This window comes from Condylura cristata, unplaced genomic scaffold (assembly GCF_000260355.1).
Source record: "Condylura cristata isolate star-nosed mole 26May11 unplaced genomic scaffold, ConCri1.0 scaffold00045, whole genome shotgun sequence".
NCBI classification, from domain to species: Eukaryota; Metazoa; Chordata; class Mammalia; order Eulipotyphla; family Talpidae; genus Condylura; species Condylura cristata.
Genome location: NW_004567146.1, coordinates 3,121,459 through 3,135,679, shown reverse-complemented (window position 1 = coordinate 3,135,679; position 14,221 = coordinate 3,121,459). Strand labels below are relative to the sequence as shown.

At 40.5% G+C, this 14,221-nt stretch overlaps 1 protein-coding gene across 2 annotated transcripts; it reads left to right on the top strand.

Annotated features, from left to right (window-relative positions):
* The first annotated feature begins 3,873 nt into the window (after nt 1-3,873).
* On the top strand, nt 3,874-13,987 carry PARP2 (poly (ADP-ribose) polymerase 2). 2 transcript variants are annotated; one of them, XM_012733968.1, is made up of 17 exons: nt 3,874-3,963; nt 4,823-4,975; nt 5,807-5,877; nt 6,377-6,427; nt 7,084-7,203; nt 7,747-7,843; nt 8,283-8,358; nt 8,979-9,081; nt 10,082-10,241; nt 10,495-10,633; nt 11,936-11,999; nt 12,080-12,214; nt 12,439-12,566; nt 12,718-12,817; nt 13,168-13,266; nt 13,506-13,630; nt 13,746-13,987. In XM_012733968.1, the coding sequence occupies exons 1-17, from the start codon at nt 3,921-3,923 to the stop codon at nt 13,903-13,905; spliced, it is 1,824 nt and encodes a 607-aa protein (XP_012589422.1). In that variant the 5' UTR covers nt 3,874-3,920; the 3' UTR covers nt 13,906-13,987. The 2 variants fall into 2 exon arrangements, with proteins under 2 accessions (XP_012589422.1, XP_004694614.1); XM_004694557.2 differs by lacking the exon at nt 7,084-7,203.
* Nucleotides 13,988-14,221: the final 234 nt, after the last annotated feature.

Sequence of the window (14,221 nt, the reverse complement as noted above, 5' to 3'; positions counted from 1 at the left end):
TAGGATACTTTTAACTTCACAATCTGGAATAAACTTCTAAAGCTCTCCAAGATTCAATATTCTCTTCTGTATCGAGAGGCTAGTAATTCCTGTCTAACATATATACCAATGTATGGAAAGAGTCTAGTGTAAATAACCAGTGTACAGAAATGCTCAATTAAATTTATGGCCCCCTTCCTTGCTTATTACCCATCCTTATGTATAGGCAAGGTCATAAAGTAAGAACCTGCTTACATGAGCTTACTTATGTATTTCAGAGATCTACATACCATACAGTTCTTTCTGAAGACAAGCAAAGTAATGAAAATCAGTTTTTGTACCTAAATTCTCTGTGGTTACAGACCAACCCTCACCTGTAAGTTCCTACTTTTTGCAGTAACAAGGTTGTATTGCAGAGTTTTCTTGTATGAGAGTTGCCAAGGATCAGTTTGGAATTCCAGAAATGTTGAGTGAAGGGCTCTCTTCAATCACTGTAGGAGAACTACCTTAGTAAAGAGTTTGGGAATGTCAAGATAACATTTGAAAACAGGTGGACAGACATTGTTTTAAAAGAAAAGAAAAGTTGCTCAATCTCTAAAATGGATTCCTGAAGAAAGAAGAAATGAAAACATCTGGGTGCCAGATCCATTGGGTTGTCAGCTGACTCAATTCCATAAAGGGGGATTAAAATGTTGTCATTCAAAATTCACTGGCACTAAGTGGGACTTTTTGGGCCACACTTAGCATGTATCATGTGAGATCATCTGTTCTCAAAACGAACCTGCTGACCCATGTAGTGATTTACTAAAACAAATCATCATTGCAGCACCATAAGAGAATGTGACACCATGTGACAGTGTGTAAAAAGCAATAAAATAGAGAACTGACAAGATTCTGTGTTTTAAGATGGGTGCCCATCCTCAACTGTATGTATAATTACTGGATAATTCAAGGAAAAAGAGAGGTATGTTCAGTGTAAGCTATGAGGAAACAATCTTCCCAGCCTCCACATACACCCTAAAATTGTGGAAGAATACATGTAGGTTGCCTATCTCTAGTTAACAAGTGATATAAAGAGTATATTTATGATCCCAATTCTTGATACTGTTATGAACAAAAGCAAAAGAAAGCAAACAAAACTTACCCCAAAATACCCTTTTTCAAAACCTCTGTCCCTATTTTCCTGTCTAGTTGCCTCCCATGGCAGATACTCTTTATTTCTCTGCTGACCCTATGCTTGTATTTCTCTTCATCTCTTCTCCACTTCCACTTTCTCCCCGTGGCTCTTCTCTTATATAAAGTCCCTGAGACTGCGATATCTGCTATGAGTTGTAGGTTCCTTTTCTTTAATCATCATTCTTTTTACCAGACTTTTTCACTAATTCCTTCTTACTTCTCTGGAAAGTAAATGATGCATTAGCCTACTAATATGAACAAAATTTGGAGTTACTCAGATCTGATCCTACCTCTTAGGAATGGAATTATATAGCCTTCTGAAATGCATACGCTGAAGTTTTAATCCATGGAGCCTCACAATGTGACTGCATTTGGAAATAGGGCCTTTAAGAAGTAATTAACATAAACTATAATGTCATATAAGTGGGTCCTAACACATCATAGTGTTATGAAAAGAGATTAGGACAGAGACAGAGTAAGGCCACAACTGGAAATACATGGGAAGAAGACAGCCACATACAGTTCAAGGAGAGTGGCCTCAGAAGAAACCAACTCTACCTTGTAATCTCCAGATGTGGAAGAAAAATTTCTGTTGTTTGAAACCCCAATATGCAGTACTTAGTTTTGACAACCATAGCAAACTAATATACTGTTTCACCTTAAATAAGTTACTTACATTTTTCTTAAACTCAATAAAATGGGGATAATACCTTGAATTAAATAATATATCAGGGCCCTCCCTGATGGCGCAGCCGGTTAAAGCACAGCACTAAGAAGCTAAAGCCACTTCCACATGAGTTCAATTCCCGCCTGCCCCGGAGGTGACCACATGGCGCGGCCATGTGACCTGCCCGCTGCTCCCCTCAGCAGTGTACTTCGTCGATCTGCCTGTTCTGTTCCCCACTCTGTCTCTGGTGAATCCTCTCACCCTCCGCATTTCTGGCCTGTACCCCAGTTCTGTATGAATAAATAAATAAGTCTTTAAAAAAATCTTAAAAAAAAATAATATATCAATGTTTGCTGATACCATAGTAAGTACCAAATAAATTCTAGCTATTATCACTTTGAAAATTAAATAAATAAAAGTATGCATGTAAAACACTTAGCTCAGTGTCTACTACACAAAGAAAACTGGTAAATATTAGCTATTTTTAATACACTTTCCATTTTTATTACATTTTCCTATTTCCAGATTCATGTGTTTTAAGTCAATCTGCCTTATTTTGTACCATAATTAAGTCAGCTGCAATAGGCTTTAATCTCCCATTCAGTAGATTAATGAACCAAAGCCTATCCAACAACATGTGTTGAGCACCAAAATCCCATCAGATTATTCCCAAATTCTTGATATACATTGGTATTACTTTAAGTGATTCCTCTTCTAAAAATTTTATTTCTACATATTTGAAGGTCTTATAAAGATGCAAATTTTTACATTATGTGTATTTTCTGCCTAAGAGTTTTCCATTTTTATTTTGGAATACGTAAACACACACATCTATATTAGAAAAAGCACAATTTCCAACTGTGGTTTGGAAAGCCAGGCTTGCTGGGGACAGTGGCTGCCTCTCCCGAAACTCTCAGACCACACTTCAGCCATTAATAACTTGCTCTTCAGATACAGTCAGAAGTCAACTCCTGTTTCTTCCCTAGTGATCAGTTTCTTGATTTGCCCTCCCATTAGAATTTCCCTTAGTACAGCCTGCTGCTTCTTAAAGTGCTCAGTGCAGCTGTACTTTTATTTTTTGTCATTCTTTGGTCAAAGTCCCCACTTAGACTAAGAATCATGGGTATTAACTATGTGTATTTTGACTAATCTTTTTTATGTCAAGAACTCAGCAAGATGTCCAATAATGTTGATCCGTAACTAAATTGAAACTCACTAATATCAGAGTAACCTGGTGCTCCTGTTAAAAATGCAGTCGCAGTCATATTCAGAGGGTCTGGGATAGTAAATCAGGGTTCTCGGTTAAGTGTTCAGCTCCCATGTCTCATGGGGTAGTGGCACCCAAACATTGAGAATCCCTGACCTAATGTCACCAAGGACCTTCTTCCTAAAACCCAGTGACGCGGTTCCTCCGCCTGCAAAAGCCTCTGAGTCCAAATCGCCTTTTGCCAAAACTTTTGTTTTGTTTTACAAAACAGGACGGGGGGGAGATTGCCAAAACTTTTGTTTTGTTTTACAAAACAGGACGGGGGGAGAGTAGTCTGAATTGGGTTATGAGGCCCCTCTACAGGGTACCTCACCTCAGCCATTGAACTCACTTCGCTGGCCGTGAGTCTGTTCCAAGCTCCGGCTAAGGAGGCATCCGCCAGGACCCCGCGACGGGGGTACCACAGCATCTCCTGCCCAGTCTGCCCTCGCGCGGAGCCCCGTTCTCTGGGAACTCACCTCCCCGAGGTCGGGGAGGGCCCTGTTAGGGCCGCTATTGGCCCTAGTCTCAGACCTTCCCAAGGGACGTGATAGAGTGACGCAAGGCACTCAGCTCGTGGCCCCACCGATGAGCTTCCCTCCGCCCTATGCGCAGAGACAAGCTTAGCTAGAATTTATAAGGCGCCCATACTTGCAGACATATATCGGTTAGGGTGACTTCCCACAAGCCATAGCGACATGCAAATAGAGAGGGCGGGCTTCCCCTGAGCTTTGTAGGCGTCTTCTTACGAAGTCGCGAGCGCGTCGCGCGCCTGTTCCCGCCCGGTCACTATTGGCCTGTCACTATTGTCATTCCGCCCTTCCCGGGCGGAGTCTGGTGACTTTCGGTTCCATGGCGGCTAGACGGCGGGGAGCTTACAGCGGTCGAACCCGAGGTTCGGAGCTCATTGTTGCCGGGAGGCGGGAAATCCACCGGAAACGGTGCTCTCTATTCTAGTCCCTGTTCCACTTCCATCGCCCCTGACCCACCATTGGCTATTACCAAACTAGTTTTGGTGCTAAACTTAAAATTTCGGCTTCACCGCTTTTTGATGTGATGGCTGAACGACGGACAGTGCTACTACTATTGTTAATGAGTGCTGTCACCCACTTGAAAAGATTAATTGATAATAATTGTAATTATTTTACAATTAATTGATAATAATTGTAATTATTTTCATCCCACTAAAAAAGAAAAGACATCCACGGAAAAGCTGCATGTGCCATCCGTTGTTAGTTGCATCCCAGTTTCAGAGAGTAAAATGCGACTGTTAGAATGATGAGATTTCGGCGTACTTTACAAATTATGTTCTTACTATATAAATCCACCTACAGATTCGGTTTTGAGAGTTGGGAGTGCTGTACTGAGGTGAAATAACTTGCACAAGTTTCCACAGATGAAAAAGACAGCTGGCTCTGAGCTAGGCCTACTCCAGAACACTCTACCAAACATTATCTCCTTTTCCTTCAGTAGTTTGGACACAAGTAAACAGAAAAGATAAGCAGACGTAGAGACTCATCCCGCAGGCTATGAGGTCCGCAGAGTCCTGGCTTCACTTTTATTTTACTGTTTGTCTAGAATAGCAATTTAGGAAGCAGTTTTTTAGACTGTTACCAATAGCTATTATTTCTTTGTAAACTTACAAGACCATCTTAGACCATTTCATTAAGAACATGGTAGTTTGGAAAATAGGTTTATATTCAGTAGGATACCCATTCTTTGTTTGCTTGTTTGTCCATTCTTCCTACCCTTAGCTTCTGTAGCATTAAAGGACACTGGCAGAGTTAATGGCAACACAGCTGCAGAAGAACCTCCTCCTACCAAGAGAAGTCGAAGATGCGGGAGACAGGTAGTGGAAAAGGAGCCTGTGGCTGAAGGAACACCTGATGACGCGACAGAAGACAAAGGTCAGCTTCATTTGGTAGACCAGGAGACAGGGTCCCCAGGTGTCTCTGGAGGGACACAGTTAGAACCTCCTGCTTATCCTCAGTGGATAATGCCTGCAACCTTCAATAGAAACAAACCTTATGTCTATTTTTTCCTATATGAGTACAATAAAGTTTAATTTATAATTTAGTAAAAGATTAACAGTAACTTAAAGAAAGCACTTAGTAGCTTCTCTTTGGCATGTTCAAATTGCTAGCATCAATTTGAGATCACTAGCACCTTTGGGATCACTAAGTAAAAGAAGGGTTACTTCAACATAAGCGGGTTATAGTGGTATATTCATTCTGACAGCCCAGACAGCTACCTAGTTGACGAAGGGTTGGTAGCTGTCATGTACGGGGTGGGTGGCATATACAGTGTGGATACCTAGGCCAGAGACATGGTTCATTCCCTAGGTTGGATGGTGTGAGATATCATCGCAGTACTCAGAACAGTGTGCAATTTAAAACTTACGCAGAGTATATTTAGCATTTTCCATTTAATATTTTCAGACTGCACTTGACTTCCGATAATTGGACCCAAGGAAAGGATAAGTAGAAAAGAGGTGCAGGAGGGGCCTACAGTATCTTGATCTTTTCACTCTTATTTCTTCCTTTCTTGAAGATAGAATTAACTGTTGCGCGCACCATAGAACTAATGTACTTGCTCACAATCTTCAGTTTCAGTTGAGATGAATGAAGCCCTGGACACATCAGAATTGCTTGAGAAGCACAAAATTAATAAAGACATGTGTCTGTCTAACCATTCAGCTGTTTTTGATTTCCACACAAGTAGTCTTTGTCTTTTCTCAGAATCTGTGAAGACCTTGCTGTTGAAAGGCAAAGCTCCCGTTGACCCAGAGTGCACAGCCAAAGTTGGGAAGGTGAGAGACTACATAGATTTCTTCAGAGCTAAGAGATGGCAGTGGTGGGGTTTGGGGTTAAGTAATCGGAGTCTTTTAACATGATTAAAAGTCTGATTGTTTTCAGACTTCCATACCTAATTCTTTTTCTCAAATTAGAGAAAGTCAGATTAGAAAGTTGGTTGTATCAAGGAAGACCTGTCTTTGTTCTAATGTGAAACATCATGGTAAGGGCTGAATCACTAATGAACAGAAAAGACTTGAAAGTGTGAAAGAAAGGCCTCCTCTGAAGCAGTCTTCCTTTATAACCAGGTTAGAATCATTAGGGTTTCTGTAATTTAAAAAGGCATGTTTGTATCGTAAAAATCAGAAATTCTACAAAGAAGAACAATACTTTTGCCTTTCTTTCCCTGGGAGATGAATGTTGGTTGTGTAGGAGAATAGCACCTTGAGGCATAAGTGTTTAGGATCTTCTGAGGGCTGAGATGACTCTAATATTCTGCTTTTCTTTTCACTATAGGCTCATGTGTACTGTGAAGGGAATGACATCTATGATGTCATGCTAAATCAGGTACGAGGAAGAGCATTTCTGTTTGAGAATTTCTTCTTGACCATTCTTGATGATCATGTCTCAGTCCCCAAGACTTTAATTTTGAAGTCCCTTGTATTGGCCGCTGATAGATCATAATTTTAAGTATTTAGCCCCAGCATATTCTTCTGATGGTGGAATGAATGATCTATAAGAGCATTTTGCAGATTTCATGTCTTATTGAACCTGTGAACTCTCGGTTTATCTCATCTACACATTTTGGTGGTTATTTTTCTTGGTGGTTTCATGAAACTTTATGTAATGTGTAAATAGTCCCTTGTCTGTAATACATATTGCTTATAAATTTTCCAGACTTATTACTTGCTTTTTTATTATCTTTAAGGTATGCATTTTGTCCTTATTGATGTTTCAAAATTTTCGTAGTTAAATTTGTTAACATTTTCTTTTAAAATATATTTTCTCTCTGTGTTTATCTTTGTTATTTTGAATAGATAATGTTTGCCTGGCTAATATAATTCCTGAATATCTCATTATATTTGAATTTATTGATGCATCACCAACCTTTCATTGAATACAGGGTCAATAAGACGTGATTGCTACTTCTTTCACTTAAATATCATGAGCAGATAGAAAAAACCTATGTGGCTCCTTTCTGTGCTGATGTTCTCTACCTTTAGAATGTGAGCAAGTGTGCAGTAGGCGGAAACAACCTGCTTGTCAAAGATGGGTACCTGGGCCTCACAGCACTGCTACTGTTCCCTCTCTTCACTCTAAGTAACTTAGAGGACATCCCTCAGGTACTAGCCACAGTCTCCCTGAGTGCTTCTGGGTCAGGACAGATGTGGTAGTGGTTTCTACCTAGCCTCTATTCCCACCTGACATTGTCCTGCATTCAACTCATTATCAAATGTTGCAACTCATAAAACAAGGCTATACTAAGGAATATTAAAGGGTAAGTTGTCTAAACAAACAAGCATTATAGTTCTAGACTTTGGGGCATAAAAATTATTTTCATTTGATAAATAAAGATTGAGAGTGGATTGGGAACTGAGAAACACCTGTGGCCTGAGGTATCTGAATAGGGAGCTAAGACACAAAGAAACAATATCAGATACATGAGGTGGTTAAAAAGTTTTAGGGAGTTTCTAATTTTAACCCCTAGGAATCCAAAGCTGAATAATAGAAACACTATTTCTTTTATATCCTTAATATTATAGGACTCTTATTTCTTATCTTTTTAGAAAATACTAGCACTTGTGACAAAGGAAGAGTCTTTGATATATGTCATTTCCATCTTCACACCTCTGTCCTTTCATATTCTTTTTTTCCCTTAATCATAGACCAATCTCCAGTTCAACAACAACAAGTACTATTTGATTCAGCTATTAGAAGATGATGCCCAAAGAAACTTCAGTGTTTGGATGAGATGGGGCCGAGGTAATAACTTTTATTATGGATTTTCTGAAAGCCACAAACACTTTAGTGTGTGGCCATAAGATCCTCTGCATTAAATGGGTGAAATGGAGGCTCTGTATTTAGGAGGGGCTTAGGAGTCAAAGTGTGATTTATGAAATTAGGAAGTGGCAGACATCCCTACTAGAAAGTTCCCATTACAAAAATGTAAGAATAACCTGCCAAGGCTGAGAATTCACCTAATGATTTATCTCCTGACGTTGTTCAGAGACGGTGGCACTTAGCAGGTAACTGACAGCAACAAGACCAGTTCCCTAACTGTTTTGTCCTTTCCTTTCTCCCCTTCCTGTCCATGTGTGAGCTGGGAAACAGAGAGATCATACACAACTGGCTTGGTACTGTTAAAGAATTCTTTGTGGATTGGGGGTAGAGAACCATCTTATGTGTGGCGTTTACTTTGCAGTTGGGAAAATAGGTCAGCACAGCTTGGTGGCTTGTTCACAAGACCTCAACAAGGCCAAGGAACTCTTTCAGAAGAAGTGAGTGCTAAAAAAAAATGAGTACAGAAATTACCTATCCTCTACTTTGATGTCTCTTCTTTAAGAATTGTATGTCAGTTGGCCTAAATGTTAATGTCTTTCCACTGTGACATGCTGTGATGGGAACACCAAACTGCAGCCTTAGTTATTGACTGAATCACTTGGAAGCTTCAAATGGACTAAACACCGAAGAATCTGATGTATTCAGCATATGACCAACAATTGAGGAAATTTGGGGAAAGTATGATGAGACCATCCAGCTACAGTTTTAAAAATCATTTTAATATAATGTGGATGGAAGAACTTTCTGGCACCTCTGGGAGTATTTTTTTCAGAGGAAAAGATTGAATAAGGATCTTTTAAATCTCAATGGCCTTTGTTTTGAAGTCCTTGGGAGGTTCAGGGTTTCTTTTCTCCCAATTTGTTCTTGCCTTTGTCTTCAGAGTTTTTCTGTCCATTAGTGGTCCTAATTTAGAGTCCAGATTTGTGGAACATTGATGTGTAAAGGAGCACCATTGTGGGACGTAAAGTTTGGAGGTATTCTAAAGAAATAATTATAAGCCCATCTGTAGTAGTGACCTTTATTTGTGAAATTTTTCTCACCATTTTGGACTCTACAGATTCCTTGACAAAACAAATAACAATTGGGAAGACCGTGAGAAGTTTGAGAAGGTGGCTGGAAAATATGATATGCTACATATGGACTATGCCACCAACACTCAGGTAAACTGACTACACGTTTGGGGGAAAACTGTTTCTCTTGACCAGCATGGTGTCCTGCCGAATAGTTTAGATCTGGCCCTAGACCAGAAAAGGCCAGGATATGTTGAGTCTTGCTATTTCTCACCTGAGAAAAGATTACAGCTCCCTCAGGTCTTTGTTATCCTGCAGGAGCTGTAGAAAGCAACAGAATGTGCTTTCCTAGTCTGTTATTTACTAAGATTCTTACAAAGTTTTAGGTCCTTTTTCCAAAGTATTAATGTTATGAATCAAGAAGACTAATAAATAACCAACCTAGTAAAAGTACCTTTAAAGTTGTCTTCACTTCTAGCTAAATATCATAGTTAAAAAAAAATAATTTTTACAAACTGGGGTGCAACAGGGTGCTGAAAACTGTCACATATTTTTAAAAACGATAAAGAAATAGCCTTTTTCAGATGAGAAGATTTAAGTCACAAAAGCTGTCTTTATGTATTAGCATATTTAGGTGGTGTTTTAGACTTACTCTGAGTGTTTAAGTATGGAAGGCAGAAGTAGAGTAGGTAATAAAGTCCCATTTGAGTATTCTCAAATAATGAAATGGGGGCTCTCCCTGGTAGCGCAACTAGATAAAGCACCACATTATGAAGCTCTCCGAAGCCACTGCAGCATAAGTTAGATCCCTGGTTAGATCCCAGAGAGCTGACCCACATGGTGTGGCACAACTCTTCTGACCCACCCACTGCTCCCCTCAGCAATGTACTTTGTCAATCCAATCTGTCTGTTCTGCTCCCTGCTCTGTCTCTGGTGAATCCTGTCACCCACCATACCTCTGGCCTGTACCCTAGTTCTGTAAGCATAAATAAATAAATCTTAAAAAAATAATAATAATGAAATGGGCTGTGTTTAAACAGAGGCTGATTGATCTTCACCTGCCAGGGATATTTTGGAGCCAGTGCAGAGAGCTTAAGTAGATCTTTTGAGATTTTATGATTTACTTTTTTTTTTTTTTTTTTTGCTATAGAATGAAGAGGAAACAAAAGAAGAATCTCTTAAATCCCCCCAGAAGCCAAAGTCGCAGCTAGATCTTCGTGTACAGGAGCTGATAAAGTTGATCTGTAATGTCCAGGCCATGGAGGAGATGATGATAGAAATGAAATATGATACCAAGAAAGCCCCACTTGGTAGGAATACAAATCCTACCCTACATTCTGTATTCGTATTTCCTAGTTCCTTTAGTAAGATATATTCTTATTGTTATGATTTAAAGCTTGCTAGCATTACTAAATGAAGAAACAGATTTAGGATGAGTTGTGTGCAGGAGGGGAGGAACTAATTGACAGTTCAACAGTGAGAGTTTTCATTGGACAGGGACATAAATACAGATTTCAGGGTGGGCCTCTGGCTATAGAATCTGATCTCTGACTGGGCTCACAGGGAAGCTGACGGTGGGACAAATCAAGGCAGGTTACCAGTCTCTTAAGAAGATTGAGGATTGCATTCGAGCTGGCCAGCTCGGACGAGCTCTCGTGGAAGCATGCAATGAATTCTACACCAGGATCCCCCATGACTTTGGGTAAGGCCTGTGCTGTTACCTCACTTTGATCTTCTCCCAACTATATCCTCTGTATCACTGTATCACTCAGCAGCAACTGGGATCTTTTTAATCATTTCTAAGGAAATGATAATCTTGAATACATATCAGGCTAAAAGGATACTTAGTAGCCTAGTTAATCAGCTTTTAAGTCTGGGATGCCATCTGGCCTGATTACAACCACATTATCTGTCAAATAAAAGTTACCAAGAACTGGGGATACGAGGAAGGAAGTACTAAGGAGGGCTCAAACCTTTGCTGTGGTGGCTGGCGATAAGTTTGATAGCGCTGAGATGTTATCCCTTGCGCTACCAGTAAGTGAAACACCTTCAGTCATACCTGTTTCCTAGTCTTTAAGGTGACTACTATAAACACACATGATTTTATGCATTTGTTAGTAAGAATGATATGAGATATGAAAAAAAAATACACTTTAGGGCCTCCCTAGTGGCACAGGGGATAAAATCTCAGCACTATCAAACTTATTGCCAGCCACTGCAGCATGAGTTTGAGCCTTCCTTGTATCCCCAATGCTTGTATGCGAAAGTAAATAAAAATACATCTTAAAAAAATACTCTTATCTGTTTTGATTCTGTATTCTGATGCTTATTCTATATTTATTGTTTCTATTGTTTTCTTTATAAAGGAGCCATATGACCTAAAAATAACCTGAGTAATCAACAGGTCTACTTCTAGATAGGGCTATTTCCAAACTACTGCTTTCTGATGTTGATATCTCTTACTTAAAAAAGGATCCCGGCCCTCCCTGGTGGCGTAGTGGGTTAAAGCACAGCACTGAGAAGCTAAAGCCCGCTTCCACATGAGTTTGATTCCCACCTGCCCCGGAGGTGACCACATGGTGTGGCAGACCTCTCCTGGCCCACCCTCTGCTCCCCTCAGCAGTGTACTTCATGTAGATCTGCCTGTTCTGTTCCCCACTCTGTCTCTGGTGAAGTCTCTCGCCGCCCCTGAGCCTCTGGCCTGTACCCCAGTTCTGTATGTAAAAATAAATGAATAAATCTTTAAAAAAAAAATAAAAAAGGATCCCATTTTTAAAAATAAGTTCAACTGTAACCAAATGTCAAAATCTATACGCTTGTCTTATCTTACCTGCAATATAATGATCTCTGTATATTCAGAAGTTTCTTTATAGAACTTAATCTCTCAGGGAGAAAGTTTCTTACATCTGTGGTATAAAAGACCTATCTTTAGTCTTTTGCTTGCCATCGTGGGCTTTTGGATAACATTACAAGAGTTCACTAAGGATTATATCCCTGTCTTTAGACTCCGGACCCCTCCATTAATCCGAACAGAAAAAGAACTGTCAGACAAAGTACAACTTCTGGAGGTGAGATATGTATGGATTATAAAGTATTAAATTCTTGTCCCAGGTTCCTCCCACACTGATTCTGTACCTTATCTTGTCAGGCTTTAGGAGACATTGAAATTGCCATTAAGCTGGTGAAGACAAAACTTCAAAGCCCAGAACACCCATTAGATCAGCACTATAGAAACCTGCGTTGTGCCTTGCACCCTCTGGACCATGCAAGTTATGAATTCAAAGTAAGAAAAGTGATCATTTATTTTCATAGTTTTATGTTCCACCTTCCCTGAAGAGCAGACTCTTTTGTAAAGCACCATTTCTACTCGCTAGGAGTTGGGGGAGGTAGTACTCTTGTGAGACCATTTGAGAACAGAAAGATTTGCCAGTTTATACCAGAAGCTCTGAGGTTCTTCAGCCTGATCTGCAGAGCCCACTGCAGCCATTTCTTGCCTCTTTTCCACAGGTGATTTCCCAGTACCTGCAGTCTACCCATGCCCCCACACACAGTGACTATACCATGACCTTGCTGGATGTTTTTGAAGTAGAGAAGGAGGGTGAAAAAGAAGCCTTCAGAGAGGACCTTCATAACAGGTCTCAGTTTAACTCTGCATTTGCCAAAGCATTCCCTTGCCTGAAATGCAGTTGTGGAACTTATAGACAAGGGACACAGATACAGCTGCTGGTGCTAATGGTCTGTGTCTGTGGGAGAATGACAGAGAGTCTGATAATGGCCTTTCCTTAGGATGCTGCTATGGCATGGCTCCAGGCTGAGTAACTGGGTGGGAATCCTAAGTCACGGCCTTCGAATCGCCCCGGAAGAAGCTCCCATCACAGGTTACATGGTGAGTAAAACCTGAACCCTGAGCAAGCCACCAGGAAAGGAGACAGTACCTAGCTCAATCCGTTTTTCTTTTTCTAGATTAGGATTAGGTGATGCTTCTCCCGAGAAGTAAGCCAGTTTATCAATAACCCAGACTTTCCTTGTCGTTCTTTAAATGCCTAACGATATTCTTCTTTTACCCTTAGAAATCAGGGCTTCACTGATGCTTCTGACTTCTCTGGAACAGATTAGTGAAGGGAAATGAAATGGTTCTATAGTGGGTTTAAGATAATGGAAACCCAGGGTCAGTGATAATGAGTCTCTGCTAACATAATGGGCTAAGCAGTCGACTTTGTTGTTTGTATATTTCAGTTTGGAAAAGGAATCTACTTTGCTGACATGTCTTCTAAGAGTGCCAACTACTGCTTTGCCTCTCGCTTAAAGGATATTGGGCTGCTGCTTTTATCAGAGGTAAGGGAGGACTACGTCTATGATCTCTAGATTATTATTGATTATTATTATTATTATTCTTGTTTTCCCAAAGAAACGTTTGATCCCAGAACCATTGGCTCACCTGGAAGAATAATTTCCATTACACTAGGCTTCTCTGTAGCAGTGGTAAAGAAAAAACCCCGTGGAATTTTCTGTTTGGTCTCAGAGCCGTCCACTTCTCAGAAGGATGTGGGCATTCAAACATCTTTTGTTTGCAGGTAGCTCTAGGTCAGTGTAATGAGCTACTAGAGGCCAATCCTGAGGCAGAAGGATTACTTCAGGGCAAACACAGCACCAAGGGGCTGGGTAAGATGGCACCCAGCCCGACCAGTTCCGTCACCCTGTAAGTATCCAGAGCCTGGAGGGCCAGGAGACTCCTGTGGCCAGAAGATGCTACTTTCTCTGTTCTACCTTCCAAGCCAGAGGCAGCTACTGACACACTTCTTTCCACTTGGCAGGAATGGGAGCACAGTGCCTTTAGGACCAGCGAGTGATACCGGAATTCTGAATCCAGATGGTTATACCCTCAACTACAATGAATTTATCGTCTACAACCCCAACCAGGTCCGTATGCGATATCTTCTCAAGGTTCGATTTAATTTCCTGCAGCTGTGGTAAATGTTGATAGTAGATAGCCCAGAGAAGACAGGATCTTCAAGCAAGAAAATAAGCAGAGTTGTACTTTTGAATTTTCTGTAATAAAAATAGTGTAAATCTACCATTGACTTCTGGGCTTTACTTCTCCAGGCACATACTGGTCTTTCCGGTGATGTTAGTCTGTCTTCATTAACAGGACAGAAAGTATACTTTACCCTGTGTATCCCCCAAGCTGCAAGTCACTCCAGAGCCTGTCCCTGCACAGCAGAAGAGCTTCCATGATTGAGGGTTACCAGTAGAGACCGGTGCTTTATCCACTTAATTCAATTTTTCTGGT